The sequence below is a fragment of the Aphis gossypii genome, chromosome 2, assembly GCF_020184175.1.
Source record: "Aphis gossypii isolate Hap1 chromosome 2, ASM2018417v2, whole genome shotgun sequence".
NCBI classification, from domain to species: domain Eukaryota; kingdom Metazoa; phylum Arthropoda; class Insecta; order Hemiptera; family Aphididae; genus Aphis; species Aphis gossypii.
The window spans coordinates 12,510,054-12,534,599 of record NC_065531.1 but is presented as its reverse complement, the minus strand read 5'-3'; the positions used below and the strand labels follow the sequence as shown (position 1 = coordinate 12,534,599).

The window sequence follows — 24,546 nt, the reverse complement described above, 5'->3', positions numbered from 1 at the left end:
ATTTTTATTTGCAAACGGTACGATATATACTATAAAAATGATTTAAATATTGAATAGTGTTGGAGTATAAATCCATCAATTAATAGTATGAAGACAATATGATAATAAAGATCAGATAGCGTGGTGAAAACATTCTGTGATGTCAGTGACCTAGACGTTTAGGCAGTTTATTTTTGATTTTCTAGAATGGTGCGGTACTACTGAATAATTTTTTAAGATTATAATTTCTATATACCGCGACCGTTTAGTAAATTTAAATTTGATGATTTAAGTATATAGTGTTAGGAAAGTAGTTTCGTTGGGTATTAACACAGTTAAGTTAATTGCCTTCATATCCAAGCTACCCTTAAAATAGAAGCTGACAGATTTTTCATGATAAAAATAAAATACGGTTTTGAATTTTACGAGTATTATACTAAATATTATTTACTAATGCTCTAACGCATACTATGTATTATACGACGAATACTAATTACAGTTTATGTAGTGCATACTAGTTAATTCAAATAATTTACACGTAATTTAATTGTTCATAAATAAAGATCAATAGGCATACAATTTATTTTGTTTATAGTTGATAAACAATATTGTACTATTATTCACTTTAAATAAATTATGATTTAATAATAATTAATTATTTAAAAAATATTGTCTATTAAAATTATATGAAATGGTATATTTTAGTTTAAGATCATATTACATTTTATCTTCAAATATGTTGATGTCGTTTAAACAGATAAACGGAAAAAACATAAACACATCATACACACAACATACATCTAGGTTAAGTAAAATAAAACTATTAGTTAGGCATGTGTTTACCTAAATATTTTAATAACATAAAAACAATAATATTATTATTTTTTTTTTGATAATACTCGTAAAACCAACATCAAAATTTATTTTTAATTGGATCAACTCCACCCCAAAGTATTTAACAATACTATTTTGTTTATTTTCCGGGAAATTCTGTTATACTAATAATAATACATTTTTAATGAACTCAGTTGTGTTTTAATGTTGGGTTTGTTTAACCAACGTTAAAAAAAGAATTTTTATTATTCAAATAATCAATAGCTATATGAATTACAGGTCAATCAAAATAAAGAAATAGATTACAACCATTTTTAAGAACTTAAAATGTTACCTAATCAACTAATTAAACTCAATACTAAAATATACTTTTAAATTAAAACATCGAATAAAATTTGAATTAATATATTGGATTTAGAATTTATTTTATGTTAAAAATAGTTATTTTTTATAGTAAAAATCATATCTTATTTTTTTATTTAATTTAAAATTTGAACTTTATTTTTGATGTTGTATGTATAACAGTAGAGACTTTAAAAGTTAATCGAAATGGCAAAGCTAATGAAAATTATTTTTAACTAACAGTTACTTCTCATTAACTAAGTATAGGTTTAATTATAAGTAATTTGTACACTATACTTCTATACACATATTCATACAAAGCAAGAGTTACGATAGTCTTCAAAAATAGTTCATGAAAAAGTTAAAATTATTTTACTGATTACTGGTATTTGTTATATGAAAGTTTTACTCTATATAAACAATTTTTCCCGGCAATTATATTATATAAACCTTGTAATTAGAAATATAAAACATTAAATAGCATAGTTATTTTTAAATATAATTTATTTTTAAAGTTTTATAAATTAAATTCTACAGTATTAAAAACTTAAAAGCATTAACATTTTATTCGCCGCTTATTGATTGCAATTTGTGGTGAGTCACAGCAAATCAATTTATTTTACGAAATTAATATCAATGCACGACGTTTATTTTGATAAATTAGAGAAAAGTTTAAAATAATGTTGTTGTAACCATTGGTTTTTAATAATAGCGTAAAATTATATATAATTTAAAAGACGGTCTATCGCTCATTAGATTGACGGCGTATACAAGGTGGTTATTAAAACGTTATATAGAATTTCTGTTTTGGAATATTTAAGCATACTTACCTATATTTTAAAGTCCTAGTATAGCGATACTAACTTATATTTTTTTAAATAAGAATCTCCCTTTTCTACTGTGAACTAATAATTTACAGGCATAACATAAATAAATCATCCAACTATTGATCAAGTAAATTTGGTATTCAATGAGTTGAGTTACTAACTACGGTATCAATTTATTTTTTTCAAAGTAATATATTGTGTGATAAAAAAAAAACTTATTAATTCCTTGTACGTTTATATATTCGATGTTATTTTGGCACAATGACTTAGAGTATATTAAATAAATATCTACTATATTAAACTTTAAAAGTATGCAAGGAAATCGTTAAGATAATTATTATGTAGATTTTCATTGATTAGGTTTCCGAAAAAAAGATAGTTGATAATATTATTTATTTATCATCACTAAACTAGATAATATAAATTAAACGTCGGTACAAGCATAATATGTATATTATGTTCTTATTCTATAAATTAGGTACAATAACTTCGTTGAAATAATTAACATAAATATTATTAATATCAATATGCCATATTATGTAATAGTACATACAATTTTCTATAGTTTTTGGTAACATGTTTTGTGTAATACTTAATACACCAAACGTATTAAATGTCTCAAGTACGATCAAGATATTATATTCGATTTAATGTATACAGAACTAATTTAGGAATGAATAAATTATTTTTTATTTGAACCGGAAAATTTAAATGTTCTAATTATTCATCTGTACATTTTGGTAAACAACGCGCTAACGAGATATTACAAGCTTACAATAATATTCAAAACAAAGTTTATTTAGTAATTAATAATTAAGATAAATTAAACATCGTTTTTCTTTATAATTAAAAACGAAAGTGATTTATTTATTTTTGTAGTATTGATATGTAGAATGTACACTTATGACTTCAATTGTATTTTATAATGGTTTTAAAATACGACGTTTGATTGGAAAACAACTAAGTGGTTGTAAAACAGCGAGTTTAATGGGCAAATAATTAACATTGAAATGTTAAATAACGATATTATAGCACAACAATCAGATTGTTTTCATTGTTTAAATGCACAAAGGTATATGGAGAACAACATCAACAGTCCATTATGTGAGTAGATTAACGGTTACGTGTAAAAGGAATTAAATAATTTGTGTTAAAGTACTATTTTGTTTCGCAATTTTAAATGCTTAAATATTTTATTTTGTCGACGATATTATGATTATATATACTAGGTACATATAATATGATTTTATAATATTTAATATTAATTGTATTTAGGTACCTATATATTTTTATTTTTTGTTACTGTTCTTGATTTAGCACTAATACTAAAATATTTGATTGACTGATAATTTAATTTTTATATACGATATTTTAGACTTATTAAAATTGTTTTGTCATTAAATAGATTATTTTGATCAATATATACCTACAGCCACCAAGTGAAATAAATATAATATTTTATTTTACTGGGTTACAGTGTATAAAAGTGTTTGGAATATTTTTGACAGCAATGTTTGAATAATTCGTAATCGAATAACTCAATGTTAAAAAATGTGTGTGTACCTAGTCCCTTTGACCAGTTCTGTCCACTTAAATGTGCTGGATAAGAATTCGGATAACATTATTTGTGTTTGAATAACACGATGCGTGTGCTTCGTTCGAACATTTAAATAAAAATTTAACCGGCAGGTTTTAATAATTATGTTAAAAGATAATTTGTACTTATGTATATACAAAATGAACAACAATTATTAATTTTTTTTGAGTTTTAAGTCCAACACTGTAATATTAAACTCAAATAATATTATTTACGACTGTTTATTATTAATGACTGTTAAAAAAATTACTTTTATACAATTTTCCACAGGAGTCACAATGTTTATATATTCATCAGTTTGTAGTCTATAAATTGGTACCTACGCTCTATATTTTCTCACTCTATTACGTTTTTCCTTAAACAAAATTCATTATAATCAATTGGCAACGTCTTACCACAAAATACACACTAAAGTGTACACATGCATAAAGTTATCGATTTTGCTTGACAACTATACGGCATGGCAGCCGAGCAGGGAATGTATTTTACCTTTTGTGTGAGCCGTACATAATACATCGGTTATGGTTAATGCTAAACGAAAATGCATTTCGAATATCGAACAAACTATGAATAGACAAATGGTCTTAAGTGCCACCGCAATAATACATTACCTGCCTACTGTGCCGATAAGTACATACCCACCGACTAATATCTTTTAATATTATTATTGCCAGTCATTCCAAATGTGTAGCGTTCATATTATAATTTAATTTCATTATTAGATCGGACGAGAAAACGTTTAAGCGGTACCGCACGTAATCCAACCTATAATGCATTCATAAGATTTCGGTTGCTTATTTCAGTAGGTACCCACTATATGCAGGCGTTTCACATGTCGTATAATTTTATGTATTTTACTCTTATATCACGGGGTATTGAAAACGAAACGGACTGTCTGCGATTTACTCAAATAAGTGACAATGTTTTTCGTGTTTTTTGTTTTCCATCGATTCACTTTTACGTGCCCGGAATGCACAAACGAGGTGGGCAGTGGTTATTGTGGTTTCGTGACTTTTGCAACGTTCCACCCTCGTGTTTCCGATGCGCTTCCGTTATGTTTTTCGTGCTCGTATCACACGATACGCAATCACATGTATACCGGCAGCGGGCAGTGGTGTAAAACGCTATATAATTGCTTTTGGTTCTCCGGTAATAGCATTCGACCACTAAAAGTATTATATATCTACGATTGCATGCCCGTCTTCTCCACCGCCCGTCGCCTAAACGCGGTATCGGAATTTTATAATTGTGACGTAGTACGTTGTGCATGACGGTACGTACCATATAATATGAGGTCTCTCGATTTGTGCATTTTTCATACGTTTGGAATCCGAATTCGGTTTATTGCAAACGGTAAGGGTCACATGACATAGTCATATTATTTTTTTTAAAGATTAAACGTTCAAATTTAGATATTATAGAGTTAAGGATGTTAAAGATGAATCGAGCAAAAGGGATATTTTGTAAGAAATTATAGAACGCTAAACACGCTGCACATATATAAACGTATAATAATAAAGCAGAGACTAGCCGGATACGTTATGAATATATTTGTATTTTATGGTAATCTCAAAATATATTTCGTTATCCTACCCGTGGTTAGTCTATGTAGATTCAACTCATGAGTAAAAATAATCCTATTTGAATAATGTATCAATCATAAAATAATATTGTATTATACCAAGAAGCTGCAGTTTTCAAATAAACATTACCCATATATAATATATTATGTTATTATAATTTTAAATGATCTTCAAAATTATATCAATAAACAAAACAAAGTGGATTTGATGTTTTTGTTTGGTTCATCGAAGGTTGTTATGGTGACCTAAACATTTTGGTACTATTTTTTGTAATTCTTCATTATTATAATCAATTTGATATTTTTTTACATAAAGTATAGACAAAAAATAATACATTACACTATACATAACTCTTTTATGTTGAAATATAATAAAAACTACGATGATTTTAATTTTTATTTTAAACATCAATTATAAAAAAAAAATGTATATTATTTAATAATTTTCACGCTAGAATTTTGTATAAAAAAAAATTTCATAAAAATATAGAATACAAGTATAGAAATTTAGTACTATTATTGATGTGCAATAAACGAAAAATTAATTTTTAAATTTCCTATTAACATTGTTGACAAATAAAAAAATATAAATAAATAAACAAAATCGAGTTTTCAATAATAGCTATAGTTGCGTATTTTTTTGTTATAGGATATATTAATAATGTTAAATGAATAATGTATACCATTGCATTAAACATATTTGTAAAGAACATTTTTCTACTTTAAAATATTAATAGTTATCTCAGAAACAACGACAACCAGTATACAGTTTTAATTTTAAGTTTTGTAAACATCATGCTACTTATTGATATAACAATAATAGAAATACTAAGTTGCTTTGAAAAATTTTCAAATAATATAATCTTATTTCCTATTATATTATTATAAATTATATTGTAAAATTTGGTGCATTTTTTGATATAAAAATATAATTTAATAAATATTGATTAGGTTTGCTACAATAATAATCAAATAGGTTCATGGCTCTAAGTAGAGGTAAGTTTTTTTGCGAAATTATTATTATGTGACAAAGAAAAGTGTAGAGATTTATGATGATGAAGAGGGACTTTAAACTGGAATAAATATGGAAAGTAAATATTTTCTGACGATTGGCTTATAAATAAAACGTCTGTATTCCGTTTAGAACCATTTTTCGTCAGTGACGTTTTATCGTCAATTTATAATAAATTTATCTAAAATCACATCACGCACGGAATTACAAAAGGAAGCGAAACGAGCTACCAATGGTTCTGACAGTCTATTCAAATTTGAATTTTATGTATATCTAACTATGTATTTAATGTATTCAATATGATAATGTTTGTTATTACGTCTCAAAATACAATAAACGTTTTTATTACATGGCTTAACAGCAACTACAATACAATTATTGACGAATTAGACTAGATTCAATTGTGGCATTAATACACCCAAATACCCCACATATCGGTGTTTCTCTTACATTTACTTACTTATCATATCATAACAAAAAAATTAAAACTAAATTATTATATATTTTGAAAAAAGCTACCATTGAAATACGATATAAGTGAAAATACTAGCATGTTATATAGGTAACGTAACTTATATTATAATTACTATTCTTATACTATGCATATAATATATTAGAATAAATATTATATTGTTTGATTAATAATTTAAGTTACTGTTAATTTTTAATGGTGAAAATATATTTATTTATTTTTTTAATTTAGTAACGTCATAGATATTTCATAGCTGAATTTATTAAAACTCGTATAATATAATAATATAGGTTTATCGTGTATCGTATCTATATTAAATATTATGTTACCCAGAATAATAAAATCACTAATATTTTTACGTAAAATGTAATAAATTAAATTTAAGTATCAAGATTATTATCATTTTTAATATTTATGTTAGATATAAAAGTTAGATAATCTTTACACACATTTTAGGATAAGCCATGGTCCATGACAGATTAAAGTTTGCAGTATCGCTATTAAGATCGATTATGAATTGATTTTTAATAATATTTTGTCAGTGTTTTATAATATTTTTAAAATTAAATTTAAACTTAAGAATACTACACATATTAAAGCATGTTCAATGAAAAATAAATATATATAAATATATATATATATATATATATATGTATATATTCTTAGCGATTTTACATTTTTATATTAACTCCATTGGTACAACAATAAAATAATCGTTTTAAATAATTGTTAACTTATTGTTTTATTTACATTTTTAATAATTTTTAAAAATAAAATATTAAACAATTATATTTTAACTATAGATCAATTTACATAAATTAGGGTAGGTAATTTAATAAAACAATTCCACTACCTATAGTATTATTTTGGAAAGTTTAATACCATTCTGTTTTAAACGAATGAATTTACTGTTATTATTGTTTTTATTAGCTTAAAAATTTAATATTAACATTTTAAATTATAGTAATAATAATAATAATTTGTGAGCAATATTCCCGAATCATAAACATTTATTCCAGGGGGAAAAAATAAAATATTCTGAGTATGTATCTAGTTAGTATTTTATTAAATTTATTTTTGTTAATTTAAAATTTTGAAGAAAACGTCTTATGAGAGGCTTAATAAAATGCTCAACAACTTATACAGCAAAGCATTTAATTTATATTTAATGAATTTTAATTTCTACTCAAGAAAATTAAAATAAGATAACAATCTAATTTTTAAAAAGTAGGTACCACTCTGTTGCATAGTTGCAGTCGAATAACTCGTTATTGAATAGAATGATAATATTGTAATGGATGTGTAAAATTGGAATTCAGTAAATTATTAATGTATACGAATATTGACATTTAGTTCTGAACGGAATTAATTTATCAGCCTATATTTGTATTTACTAAGTATATTTCTATTGTTGTTATAGTAATTGTTTTTAATATCATAGGTAATACAATAGGTTCAATCAGTTTTAGTAACTGACATTAAATTTGTGATACCTAGTAACATTTATATAATATTTTATTGTTAACAATTTTGAGTCAATATCAACTTATCGTATAATTGTGTGAATTATATTGTTATAAAACTTTTTGTCACACAAAATTTAAAAAAAAAAACACAAAACAAATTCGATACTTTAAATTGCTTATTAATAGCACAAAAAGAACCAAACATTTTTAAAATCATATCATATTTAATAATTGTTATTATGGGTATTTGTTGGTGAACATTTTAAATCGTTACGATTATTTGATTGAGATTATGATAACAATTTTGAGTAAACATTCTCATTTTTTTTATTTTCTTCTCTTTTATGTTTCAAATATTTAAAAAGCATTAAACATTTTTTTTGATCTCTTAAAAATACTATCTAGATCCAATTTTCTACTAAAACCATCATTACAGTTGAACATTGAATTATAAATTGTAACTATACAACCTGCACTCATGTGTATATTATGTACACGTATACATACACATAAACAGATCATTGTAAAAATTCAATACTTGAGCTCCTCTCAGAGTTTAAAATATATTTAATTTAAATTTAAAAATGACTTATAACATTTTTTTTTTTTTTTTTTTTTTTTTTACTGGACAAAACTTTTTTTTAAGACTGATGAGTTTATTTAGAATAATATTATACAATAGTGACAGTAAAAATAATCAGATATTTCGAGCATAATATTAAAATATTGTAGTCATCGTTTTTAATAAGCTAATAATAGTACTAAGTTTGTGACGTTTTAAAAGAAATCAAAAATATTATTGCAACATTTATTTTTGTTTGAAAAGGGTTTTAATGGGTTCACACGCAGGATTAGGAACGTTGAGTACAGCGATAACGACTTACGTCATTTAGAATGAATGAAATACAATGGATACGTAGTAAAGTGTACCAAAAAATGTTTTAAATGATTTTGTGATCTTACAGCCAAGTAAACTATTTATTTGCTAGAAAACAAAACTATTAACTAATTAACTATTTTAAATCATCTAATGATAATCAAATTATATTGTATTTGGTTTTATGACATATGACACTAAATAATTCAAATGTTTTGTAACTTGTCTTAATACATTATTATTATATTCTGAAAATATATTTTTAGCATATATTAAGTTTATATTTATATAATATAAAAGTAATAATATAGATTATATTATTATTTTTTTGTACTATATTATATTGTATTATATTAAACATTCTTATACTGTTATACCTATCCAAAGTTAGCTTCAAATAAACATTACTGCTCTTTTCTTTAAAATAATCTGAGACTAAAATATTTCCATCAAATTGACTCGTTGGTTTTTATAATTTTGAGTTAGCTAATTATAGCCGTATCCTTTATATTATTATAAAATTACCGTTTTCAGACTAGTTTATAAATTGTTTAGAAATAATTTTTTGAAAGAAATTGAATTAGTTACCAAACCTTACAGTGTTATATAATATGAGATAAACTAACAAAACTTTGTTAAACAAAATATAATATTTTTATATTCGTATGTTAATAGAGAAAAAGAAAATTTGAAGAAGACTTAAATCAAATCATGGAATTTAGCTATAGAGGATAGCAACAAACAGCTCATCTGTTAAATATATTATGTAGATAATATTCGTCTTCTAGAATTAAATCAATTACCTGCTATGAAAAAGTTTATGGACGCACAATGTTACATTGTGTAATTATGAATAAAAATATGGAACATAATTTCTTAACCAAGTTATCAGTGTTATTGTATTTGTTAGTTGATGAACTTAGATCCTCAGGCGTTTTAAATCCTGTGCTTAGTATGACTAATGCTTTATGAATGAACGAAGATTTTCCATAAAAGTTTTAGTCGTCCAGGTAATTGAACGAATCATGATTTACTGACTCCGGATTACGGACCGAATTCATTGAGCATTTTTTTCGTAAAATTTAATATACATGCTCACATTTGTAAAACTTTCACGGTTTCTCCGATACAGAAACCTTATTTGGTAAGCGAATTGCTTATTTTTTTTTTTTATTCTGCTCTTTTAATAACAACATAACTTGATTGGTTTCTTTATAGAACTTTTAATTTGAACTTATCATTTTGCGGCCACCTACATAGGATTGCGACGCATTACGAATACAATGTACAAAACAATAAATATGATATCAATATTGTTGTTATTTTTTTGACGTCATAAAACATAATTATTAATATAATTTGATTGTGTCATGTTAAAAAAATATATTGACGTTGATATTCATTATCTGATTCGTATGTTACTTTGAATTTAACCCAATTCAATTAAGGTATATACTGTACATACTTTAATAAATATAAAACAAAATTATATTAAATATAATAGTATCATATACAAAATGTAAAGAACACATATATACCCTTCACCGATAATACGAGTATGTCGTGAAACTAATAAAAAATAATGTAGTTTTTAATTACCATATTATAGCACATCAGATATAATATATTATTTGGATTTTTTTATAAATAAAAAATTTACCTTTACGTCTAGTTTCGATTTTAATAATACATTTGGGACAAATAAATATAACCTCATATGATTGAAAAAATATATCGCATGAACAATAAATAAATGGATAACAATAATTGCGTATCCTTCAACTCACGTACCTAGTCACATCATCGTGATTTCGTGACATATTATACACGTGCTAAAAAGCCGTCGTATGTATCTACATATTTTATGACTAGCTGTTGCCAATAGCCAATCACTAATTCATTGGTGTATTGATGTGTACAGTATTTATTTATCAATTACCGGACCTAACCTAACCTAACCTAACCTAACCTAATTTAACGTAACTTAAAGATATAATCCTCTTCTAAGTTTTCCGAAATTCAGAATTTATTTAAATACTTGGAATCATTTGTTAAATCATCTAACAAAAAAGCATTAAAAAATAAGTTTCTATGGTACAGGGAAGGGTGGGATATAGAAAACAATGCAAAGAGATTTTGAGTAAAATGATCAGTTGGGATGCATAAAAATAATAACAGAGAAAAAAAATGTCGTATATTGAACAAAATTACGGAAATAACACGGGAGCTTTTTTTAATAAGATGAAAATAAATTGCTTCGAGGATGAAGTATTTTACGGCATTATAATTTATAGCATACAGCTTTATGATATTATTATTGTGGTTATATTATTATAGAGGTAGGTCTTTCAAAAACGTATGTGGTCTAGCATTTGTAGATTTACATAGTATTATTATTATTTATGTAGAGTAGTCTTCAGATAATTTGTTTTGAAATGATTATTGTAATTATGTTGTTATTAGTTGTAATAAGTAAGTATGAAGTTAATAATGTATTATATGTACCTATATTGTATATACCATACATAATATTATATATTAACATTATTCTCAATATATATTTATATTTTAAATAAAAATGTTCATTGATTGCTTTATATGTACCTTTTAATAGTGTTTAGATATGTATTATTTTAATTTATTGAATGACTATTGCCAAGAAAAAACTAATTGAAGCGCAAAATATTTTATTCATTAGCTAGAAACGCAAACTTTGATGAGAAAATACTATTAAAAAGATTTATATGGTAAATATAAAATATTTTCCAGAAACCTTTTTTTTATAACTTAAAATACCAATTAAACCATATAAAAAAATAAAAATATCATTCCTAATAAATGTTTTAAACAATATTAGTCAGTCACAAAATATATATTGTGCATTCAAAACACTCGTAGAAAAATAGTATTTTCTTTTAAATCACACTATGATAGGTAGTTCAATACTATTTTGCTTGTTTTTAAATAAAATAAGAAAATTATGCATATTGTGAGAATAAAACGACATTTTTATTTTATTAAATTTATAATCGAGTTGTAATATGGTACCTATATAGATGTGGCATTTAGGTACTCTTATTTTAGCTACAATATAAATTAAATAAACTAATTTAGTTCGACATTAGACGTAAATAACGTATGTGTTGATAATACAATTGACGTTTCCCACCGAAGTGTTTAAAAATATTTGAAGTAACCGTTTGAAAAAAATAAAAATAATAAATACCCTAAATAGAGGAAAAGTACATCTTTGATAACTCATTTATCATAATAAAGTTACGTTTAAGAGGATCGCACGTACCACAAGCGATGGGAATCGACAGGGAACATACAGATTAAAAGATCCGCGAGTGAGGATAAAGTATACTTATATGGTAATTGGTAATAACAATAATAATAATAATAAAAAGTAATAAAAAATCGGTGGAAAAGTTTCGTTGTTTACGAATAATTTCGTTTGTTGTTTTCATTAAACGCGGTGGGCGGGCAATAGGTAATAACAACAATAATAAATTAACAACAAAAATACCTATCAAAATCGTAAATAAATAAATAAATAAATACGACGTTACGAGCAAAATTTCACAATATTATAAAACAAAAACAATCGACAATAATTATAATAATATTATTAATTGATCCGGGGATTACTAAAGTAAAATAAAAAATAATAATTACCTAGACAGCCCCCCCCAAAAAAAAAAAAAAAAAAATATAACAACTAATAATAAAAATAAATAATAATAATATACCGTTTTCGAGGTACACACGATTACCTGGGTATCCTATCGTAGCTGTCCCAACTCGTCAAACAGTTGTATGAACTGTAGTTGGACGAACCCATGTGGCGTCCGTCCTGTTCCCATTTCACGCACTGTGCGCCACGTTTCGCCAGCGAACCGCCCGAGTCGCGCGCCGCAGCCGGTCGCGCCAGCGTCAGCATGACGTCACGCGGTCGGCGTCGCGCGCGAACGTTACGCCGCTACCGGTCGTCGTGGGTCACGTTCTACCTATGCGCAGACTGCCCGCGGCGACATCAGCCCCCTCTCGCCGACATCAACCGCTTGTGTCCTTCCACCCCTCGATCGCCACTACACACCCACACAACCGAAAACTATTCGACAAATGTTCGTACACAATATTGTCCGCGAGTATATATTATATATTATACTTATATATATATACATACGAGTGTGTGTATATACTCAACCCGAACTCGCGCCCTCCGCCGACACTGTGACACATTCGTGTGGCGTACAATTTTTTGTCCACTTGTCTCGCGACGAAAACTCGGCGAGAAAAAAATTAAACGAGATTGAGAGTTTGCAACGTCGTCGTGATGGACGGGGAGGACGTCGTAAGTGTGTATTGTAAATGTGTCCGGTTGAAAGTTCAAAACAGATAGGCGAAATTCACTTTGCCGTTCCGCGTACCGACCGAGAGCGATGTTTTGGACGTTAATTTTGTTTCTTCTTTCTCGGACACGACACCCTCGGTAAATATTTGTAAATAAAATAAAAATATAGGAGAATCCGAGTAAAATGAACGGATATTATAGTGTACATAATCGTGGAAGATTTCGTCTACGACATCGTTGAATATTAGAAAATGGTTTTTTCGCCGAAACGTACGTTTCGAACAAGAACACGTTTATTACCGATCAAATTAACCTATTATTTTTGTAAACGTGTCTATGATGATCTTTGTGATGATTTATGTGATCTTTAACACGTTTGTGTTTTCCACGAGCTTTTAAATAACTGATTCCAAGATATCATGGCATTTATTTTTAATCGCTTTAATAATCTATAGTATTCGAGTGAAAAAATAGAAATCCGTTTTGAAATCAAAACAATTCGACAGTTTTCGGCAAACTCACTTGTTTCCGTTTCTTCGGCGTTGTTTTGACGGTTTTTTTGATTTCCTTTCCGCTTAAAAACACCGAGTAAAAATCACCTTTATAAATATTAAATACCAAATACTTTGCTTTATTTTCATTATATCATTGACTTACACAGAGTGAACCTTTTTGAGCTTTTTTACTATCCCAAAAACTCTATGTAACCGAAACAAATATAATAAAATCACTCACCATTTTTATAGATTGTACAGTTTTAAAAATAATGTATTTTCGATAAATTTCACAATAATATTCGCTTTGGTCGTAGAATATAATCGGTTGCTACTTAATATTCCTAACGAACTTACGAACTACACACAAATCGATCTACAGAACTGGGTCGTTGGAAACATTATAAATGTATAACACAAAATAAACGTTTTTTAGTTATTATTAATTCACGACTACTTGGAGCTGCAACCTGCATTTCAGCTGATTAAATTATATTTTGAAACGAACTAAAACTCTAGCTGGAATTGATTAAAACGTTTTATAATGTATAACTTTTATTGGAGGCTTTTTGATTTAAATGGGTTTTGAAGCTGAATAATCAAAAACTAGGTGACGCTAATGAAATAATATATGCGTGTAAACAAACAAGAGTTATAATACAAATAATTAATCAGGTACGAGTACGACATATCGGTCAACATAAATGAAACATCTTGCATTGTGCCTGCGGGTTAATTGTATATTAATTTTGTTATCATATTTTATGATGAGGTAGCAAAAATATATTACCTACATTATATAGTTGTTTAGTGATCTACGTCATTACGATATGCATAAAATGTTTAATTATCGTGTGTAATATATTACCTGCAGGTGCTTAAAGGTTTTTTCCAGAGGAATAAACAAATTTAATAAAACAGTTAAATCTACGCCAAACATCACGGACTTGTAATTTCCATATTTTTCTAATAACTCAAACAATGGTGGGGTGCCTACAAGTTTTCGTAATAATTGGAATAAAGATTTATCTAATTTTTTTTTGGCTTCTTAAACTTGTGAGTTATAAGCTGTTTTTTAGTTTTGGTTATTACAATAAATTTCATGCGGGGTAGAATTTACATAAGAGATAAATCAATCTATGTTCAATTTAATTGCCATTAAAAAACTCGAACATCGTTAGGAAAATGTTTAAATTCGGTCCGTTGAGTTATCATATTTATTTTTATACTTAGGTATAAAAATATCTGTTCTGATTTACATACAAGAATTATGTATTACAGTGCACATTCATACAATTTTACAATTTTATTATTAATTATATTGATTATTGACATATAATAATTCGAATGTTTTATTTTTTAAATTAAATTATATAAACACAATTATAATCAATTCAAAATATCAAAAGTTTAACTATGCAGTGTTAATACTTTTATGACGAACAAAAATATTCAAAGATATTTTAATTCATTATTTTAATAAATACAATCATACCTATAATATTTTAAGTTAATTTATTACTATGTTTTATTAAAATAAAGTGTACATTTTTAATTCTTACTGAAGTCAATTATAAATATTATATTATGACACATAACATTTATTTTTCTATGTATCTTTTGAAACTAACCTTATAATTTAATTTGTAACTTACAAATATTAAGTTGTGTTGAAAGCTGCACATCAAAAACTTATACTATGGAAAGTTTCATTCTCTTAAAGTCTATTTAAGTTTAGATTACTTACTTAGGTATTTTTTATAAATAAAAAAAAAGAATGTCAATTTAAAAAAGATAAATAAATAAAATGCATAGTTTGGATAACATTAAGTTTGATAATATACTAAATTCCGGTACATAGAGTCACTAACAATTATATTATTATCGATTTATAAAAGTTGCATATTCAATTTTTATACAATATACTTCATAGATTTTTATTATAATAAAATAATATTGAAATACATATTTCAAAAAAATATTTTGCTGATAAAGAAGACATGTTGTTTTATGTAGTTTCAACTATTTATACTTTTATATTCGTGTTTATTGATTATTATTTAAAGAGGGTGGGATCAGATTATTTAAGGTCTAGAACAACTTAGCTAATTTATAGGTCTACAAAACTAAGTAGTATAGTTTAAAACGACAGCATATATATTATTATATATTAAAGTTATTGTAATATGGTTACATTGACCTATTAAGTCTTAAACTTAACCATTGTTATGCATTCATTTTAAACAAATACATTAAGCGCAGTGCTAACAAAAGATATAAATTATTAATTGTTATGACTACTAAATAGTAAGCCTATTGCAAATAAATGAATATTACCTATTGAACATTACATATTATTTAGCTTACTTAGTCATTGAGTATCACATTGATATATTGTTTTCAATTTTAAAGTAATACAAATATTATATTTTCTTAAACTACACATGCATATAGTTTGATGACGATGTGAGTACTTACTCAATCTATTTAATTGTCTACAAAGGTGTAATATTCTAATTTAGATAAATTATTATATTTAAATAGTACATAGATACTACTCACATAATAATGGAAACAATAAAATATCATGAATTTATCAACGATAATCATTATTAGTTATAATAACAATAATAAGTAATGTCATTACAATTTTGTAATTCAAATGTTTATTTTTAGTTACCTTTCAACAAAAAAATATATTTTTATTTTTATTATTGTATATTATTATGTTCATTATTCAGATTTTTATAGTTTTAAAAGTTAAAAATAAAATCGTATAATGCCTGGCATCCCTGTCTAATTTTCTATAAGAAAAAAAAATCACTTTCTATATGAGTATAGTTAATGCTGGTTTATGATTAATTAAATTGTTTAAGACCTCACCAAATAATAACCATATATATATATATATATACATATATAATAGTGTTATGAGAATGATATGATGGGAGTGTGATAATTTATTCACAGTTATAACAAAGACAACTAATTAAAGCGTCACTTTTACTTCTAAGCTGTAACGTAAAGGTTAGCAGACAAAAAATATATTTTACAATTTAAAAATGTATTAAAAAAAAGTATATATACAAAGTGATTATTTTATTAATAAAAAACTTATTATATCAAAAAGCATTAAGGCTTATACATTTATTTTTTTTTACATGATTTGAAATCATTCCAAAAGAACTTAAAAAATGTATGTTTTTATTTTATTTTTTTTTTTTCAACGAGAATATGATTAATTTAACATTTTTTAAAGCATTTTTATGCATAAAAATGTTGTACAAGTATTAATACTGAAGTGTTATACGGTTTGAATAACTACAGTGGTGTGTTATCCCGCAAAATGTTGTTCCATAGCCTATTACTTCGCTCATCTGGACTTTAAATAATTATATGTTTTAAGTTATAATTAATTATTTAGTCGTTCGACATTAGATTTTCATAGTTCATACATCAAAATTCTTAACTTTGTGATAAGAACAAAAATTTAAAAATTTTTATTGTAATACAAAATAATAAAAATCTATTATCCCAAGGGATAGTTAACATGTACCAATCCAATTTCAAACTACAGTAATGATTAATACTGAGTTAAATGTTAATATTTTTTAACGGATCTTAATACATAATAAACTATTGTGTAATACCGTGTTTGAGATATTTTTAAAAAACTACTATTGATATTTATATTTAAATCGTTATAAACTTGAAATTATGTTTATAAATAAAGTATCTGGTAACTAACTAAAAGTTAGTGAGAAACGAGAACGCTATACAAATATTGTATAAATATTGTTCTTATTCAGCAAATAGTATTTATTCCAATGAGATTGCTGAATAAATACTTTTAATCCGAATTTCAGGTAAATAACACCATTGTAATTTGTAAGTAATTGTAGAGTTTTAAAAGCATAAAAATATTAAAATTTTCAAGAAGCACAAAACTTATATACGATAAGGTCGATACGGGTCGTGAAAACAAATGTATTAATGTTTAATATAAAGTTGTCGTGTGTGAACCCACGCAAATTGTGACTCGTGGATATGTGCTGACGTTTAGATGTGTTGTGCGTTATTTTTCTTATTTATTTATATATTACAGTGATTTCAATGGTTTGTTTTAATTTTTCTATTATTCATTGGCTTTGTTTTGGTGGGGGTGACTTTAAGATGGAACCGATTGACTGATAGTCGTAAACAGTTGGTTATTGTAAAACTGTACGTGCTGCAATAATGCATTATATTGCGGATTCGTAGTGACAATCGGTTGTTGTTTTTATTGCAAACATAATACGTCTCAATCAAAATATTTAACCACCGCCACCTTTAGAGAAAGAAAAACATTTTAGCGTGCAACTCTATGTACCTGCATAGATTCGTACAAATTATATTTTATACGATAGACATAATGCGAGTAACCGAGTGTCTGCGGGCGTTCGTCATTTTCAGAGTAGAAAATCGTGTTTCACTTGTCGGCAGCGATGCCAGAAGCAGGCTGCGAGGTGTTTGTGTTTGTGTGGCGTGCGTCAGCGCTAACAAATGCTGACAATTCAACGTGGTACATTTATTATTTATTCATATAAATATATAATATGTTCTACATAGTTGTTGTGTACCTACTGATTATTATGGAGCTCCTGTCGAGAGAGTGAAATACGAAAGTACCTGATACATTAACATTTACCGTCTCTTATGGGTAATAAAAAAAAAAACCCCTTTTTAAACGATATTTCACCGCGTGACTTAGGATATGGTCCATTGGATTTAAAGCACACCATTTTTTTCAAAATAGTAATTTTTATTCGAAAATAATAATAATAATAATAATAAATAAATGAGATGATTCACTAAAGTAACGAATTCAAATTACTCCACGGCGTGTGAGGAGAGGTGGACACAAAAAACGTCAATGTAGTTTTCTCTTATGATCAACACGCATGTTCATGACGACGCAAGCGATGAAGATTTAATTACCAACCATAAACTACAATTTTTATGTACGGATTTGATTCAGTGTTAACGGTACGATGCGATGAAAAGTTCCGAAAAAAAAATATTATATAATTTTAACTTATTTACTCTTACTTCATAATATTATTATTATCTGACGTGTTGGTTTGGGTTTTTTTATTTTTAATAAACAAATAATGGGAAATCAACGGCTCCGAACGCTGTTATTATTACACAGTATAACTATTTACTACTACATATTATATCTGCGCTAATCGAGGTTTTTAAACACAGACATTTGAAAACATATTTTTTAAAATCATAAATTACAATGAATACAATACAAATAAAATGCTATAATATTTCAATGTTACAATCACTTCCAGTAATAAATACCACGTGCTGTTCTAAATTAATATAATACGCTTTTCCTTCTTCTTATTACATAAATTATAACAGTAGGTAATAATAATGCGTAATAAACAATTTTGAATAGCAATATTCTATTAAATATGCTTAGGAACTACTCGTTTTTGAAATAAAGTTGTATAAATAGCTTGATTTGTAAATTATTTATATATTTTTAATTTAAATATACTTAAAATTTTAAAAATTTCACAATTATCAATAATTATCCATTTACATAATTTTGTTCACAAAGTCTAATTATCCTCTTTGTAATGTAATAATTGTTAATAAATAATCATATGAATCACATCCATATAAAATTGATTTAATTTAGATATTTTTACACATAACTTTATGTTAATACTGTAATTTGAAAGTAAATATTAAAATGAGCGATAGCCATCTAAAGTATTTTGAAATATTTTATTGAATATTATTGATGACAGACGCCATTTTTTTTTTAGTAGTTTTTCGTATACATAGTATTAATATTTAATATATTTTGATGTGCACCCCACTATATACCTCATAGTTATATAATCACGACTAATGGCTAAATAGATAGTATTAAATACAAACCATACATTATCATCTAAAGTTATAATGATATAATATATTACTGTGACACTATGGGTTATTATGATATTTATTTTATAACAGAAGCGATGCTATGACAGACCGGGAAAATGAAGAAAGAAAATACTAAAAGTGGTAACATTACGTGCAAGTATAAAATAGTAGGTATACCTCCTATAACATTTGTTTGAAAAAAGAGGAATTTAACTCAATATTTTTAGTAGGTATTAAATTAATAATTTATTGTTTTATAAATTACTATTATTTAATGATAAAACAATATTAATATCAAGCTATTGTACGGTATGTAGTTATTATTTTAAGAGAACGTTTTAAAAACTTTTCAAATTTAGAACTTAAATAAAATAATAAACTAAAAGTTGAAAAACTGTCAATTGAATAACCAGGAAAAAGTAATTAAATTTTTTTTATTATAGGTAGATGAATAATTAGATACTGAGAAAAATAAATATTTTGATTTTTTTCATAGCTTTTCTATGTTGAAAACATTTCAAGATAACAGCGAACTTGGTTCATTTGAAATTTTAATTATTTTAATTCATTACCATAATTGAATATATTAATATAAATAAATTGTTATGTTGTTTTAAATAAATTTATTTCCTTGAAATATATTGTATTATGATTTTAAATAGTTTGTTGGTAGAAAAATTTAATTCTGTGTAAAATAAAAATAACTTATATAAAAAAATAATATTAGAATTGTCAACATAAAATAACTTAAATTGAAAATGAATATTATATTTTACCAAATAGATATTTGAATATTTATAAGGGGTGGCTTCTCAAAATTACACACTTTGTTTTTTTTTTTATTTAATCGCGTGTGTTATTACAATAAAGAAGTACTCGAATTTTAATTTAAAAAAAGCCTAGAAAAATGCTTATAAAATAGTATAATAACACATACACCCTTAATCTAATTAGTATTTAGTGGAATTATATTAAGTCCACAAACATCTATTTGATTATTATTGAAGTTCTTTCGAATAAAAACGAAAAATAATAATTAGATTTCAAAATATATAATACAAAATATTAAAAAAATGTAGTTTTTAGTAATGGTTCGTTATAAAATTTAATTAATTCTTAAAAAAAAAAAAAAATTGCAAGATTATGGTAAGATATATATTATATTCATATCATTATTAAGATTGTAAAAACGATGTGATATTGGTAAATTTGATAATTAAATATTATTTTAAAATGTAAATAAAAATTAAATATTTTTGTATTTAAACACAGTATAACCATATAACTTTATAAGTTTTAAAGCAGGTTTTTTCGTTTTAAAAATATAGAAGAATACAAAAATCACATGTAATGTTTTAAATCAATGATAAATTTTATTTAATGCTTTTATAAACTTATAAAATAGTGAATTAATTTTTTTCCTAATCTTAAAGAATATAAACAGACATTTCAAATACTATAATTAAAATTATCATAAATAAATATATATATATACCTACATAGGTATGTATAATATAATAACAAATAAATACAATAAACGTATAAGCAAAAAAAAAGTTTATTATTTTTGAATAATGGTTGCACATAATTGAAAATTATAATATTGTGTTGTATTTAAGATATTTTACCTTATATTTTATCAATACCTAAATCATTATATGCCAAATGGCTACTTTATCTGATGGTTCTTAAAATCAATTATATTAATATAACAAAACTACAAAAGACTCGGTTTTATTATTTTGGTTACATAACTACTTAATTCTAATACAAAATCATACTAGTGGAAAAATTAAATTTGAAATATTATAAGAAAATTTCATGTTTTTAAAATTATATTTTAAAAGTAACATGTTTTATTATTTTCAATTAAAAAAAAAAACAAAACAATTTATTTGTGAGCATCAAACTCATTACGTAATAATTAGTAAAGAATAATAAAAAGAAAAAACAACAACACTTAAAAGAATAAATTATACACAAAGTACTTGAAAAAATTCTAAACACTTCACAGGGAAAGAAGAAATAATTATTAAACATATATTATTCTGAAATGCTCTTATATTCTTTACTCTCTGTCTAGTGTCCATACATTACAAAAAATAAGGCTCTTCGATGTAAGTAGCCTTACAGAAATTCTAATTTGTAGAATATTTCATTAGAATTATTATCAAAAATCTATAAAAAAAAATAATATTATTTGTAGCTAATAAATTAAATAGTAAAACTTTATAAAATATAAAATATATATATATTAAATATGCAATTATTCTGATTTAATACAATCAAATGATGTTTAAAAATGATTAAGTATGGATTAAGTGGACACTTCCAACACTGCTTCAATGTGATTTACTGAGATTCCAGTAGTTGATTTTTTTTGCAGAGTGATTTCAAAGTAATTAATTTCATTAAATTAATGTTTTTTTTTTTTTTATTTTAATGTAAAATGATCTATTATCTGTATAGTTATTCATCTAAAATGTAGTACATTATTGCATTAATAGTAATAGACTATAGTGTATAGTATATGATATATTTTATTCTAAACGTTTAGCCATAACCATATAAGACATAAATATTATTCAATATTATTTAATGAATTAAATTAAAACATTATTTATCAATGTTCATTATTTTTCATAATATCATTATATGATATTGACCTGTAACAAAAAAAAAAGCTCTCATTCAAAAAGATAGGGCCGTGTGAGGTCGAAGTATAGTGAGTACCGCTCTGCTAACTTGTGCATTAGATGTTATTAGGTTGCATTACTAAAGTCTATATAAGGTATGTTAAATTTGAATTCATTGATGTACGAACAACGATTCTTGGTGGAGACGGGGTTTCAGTCAATATTACGAAGAATATTTCATAATAATAATATATATTTTTTAATATTAATACTATATAGTTATTAAATTCATTTATTTTTCTTTAGTATTACGGTAGGTTGATGTACTTATTTTCAAAATCATTGTATTTATTATACTATTATTATTTAGTTATTAAAATAATATATATTATTATCTTATCTAACTCAACATTTAATAATATACTTCTGTAAATACCGTAATACAGTTAAAAAAAGATTTAAAAAAAAGTTATATTTGAAAATAACTCAACAATTTCATTTAGTAAATTCATAATAATATAATATACGTAAAAAAATTTTTATGTTCCCACAAGAAATAGTAAAATATATAATATAATCTTTATAATTTTTGACGAATTTCAACAAATTTTTAACATTAAATGGACATAAAAAACAATTTTTTATGTATTTTTTAATATTTGTATAGAGATATTGCAACTTTTTTTTTTTAAATACAGGTTGACAAAATTATAAAGAACAGCGTATTACATTTTCATATCTTAAAATTTTTTATGAATTTTTAAATAGTTACAAAATAGTTTACCAATTTTCGCGATTTTTATGCATTTTTTCGAAATGTTAAATTATAAAAAATATTACAACTATAAACTAAAATCTATAGATTTACAGGTTAATTCGAAAAAAAACACTTCTGAAAAGCTTTGTATTTAAATTTAAAGCATTTCTATACCGTGAATAATTTTTAATCGACATTTATAGAAAAAAAATTAAAATTATTCATGCTCTGAAATACTTCAAAAACACATGTAATATTTTGAAAATTTTGTTATAAACATAAAATAATATTTTTAACATTTGGTGGATATTTTAAGTATCTACAATTAATAGTTTTTATGTTGCACACAAAAAAAAAAAAAATCAAAATCGATATTAAACTGGAATGATGTTAATGTTTCCATTTCCGATTAATTTTTTTTTATTATTGTTTTTCCCGAATATGAAAAAGGCACTTAGAATTTTTCTCTTTTAACTCTCTAAAGTACCAACTAGATACAATTTGCTACTAAAATCAAATCATTTTTAATGATTCCGTTCCAAAAGGTAATGCCAGACAGAAAAAAAACACCATTGTGAAATCATTATATTGAAGCTTAACTTTGAATCTAAAATACATAATTTTATACCATATTAATGTTTTGTTTCATATATTTTATAAATAATGACTTTAAGGGTGTTATATTTTTATGTTATAATTGAATTATTATTATAATTTTACTTAAATTTTTATTATACAAGTGTTTTAATCTGAATTATGTATATATTTTTATTATTTTTAAAAATCCAAAAAATGTATATAAATATTTAATTAATTAGAAAAACCAGTCTTGTAAAATAAAAATGTTATGACCAGACTAATATTATATAATATCGTAAAATTTGAAATACTAAGCTCTATCTAGCGGTATACTTGTGTACGAAATATCTAAAAATCTGCTTTCAACTTGCGGTTAAATTTTTAATTAATAGATTCATAACTTATAACTTGGTAATAATTAATTAATTTTAGTTATATTCATTCAACACATAAAAATGAAATATTTTGTGATGGTATTACAATTACTATCGTAATAGTATATTACTTGTATTAATTAATTATTAAAGTAAATTGTTTTACCTATAAAAACAAAATAATATTTTGTATATTATACAATTAATTATGATTCATCAAAATAAATTAATAACCATGACATTTGGTTCACTATTTAATGTTATTTAATTAATTTTGGTTCATTAAATATATATTTTAAATAACAATCTTACAAGATTAGTACCAACTGATATAAATAACAAATACAATTTCAAACATTTCATCTATCGATTTTTATAAAAGAAGACCAATATCGTTCAATAATATTGCTGACAAGATGATGATTGACAA

The 24,546-nt window shown here is 24.7% G+C and overlaps 1 protein-coding gene across 10 annotated transcripts in view; it reads right to left on the bottom strand.

Moving 5' to 3' along the window:
* Positions 1 to 24,546, bottom strand: part of LOC114129027 (potassium channel subfamily T member 2) — a 151,765-nt gene that overhangs the window by 56,742 nt on the left and 70,477 nt on the right. For 2 of the 10 annotated variants that reach the window (XM_027993647.2, XM_050199638.1), the window contains exon 1: positions 12,765 to 12,965. The exons of the other annotated variants lie outside the window; for them this stretch is intronic. In XM_027993647.2, coding sequence (XP_027849448.1) covers positions 12,765 to 12,931 — 167 coding nt within the window. In that variant the 5' untranslated portion in view covers positions 12,932 to 12,965. Of the gene's footprint in view, positions 1 to 12,764; positions 12,966 to 24,546 lie in introns of those variants that run through there. 10 annotated transcript variants of the gene reach the window in all.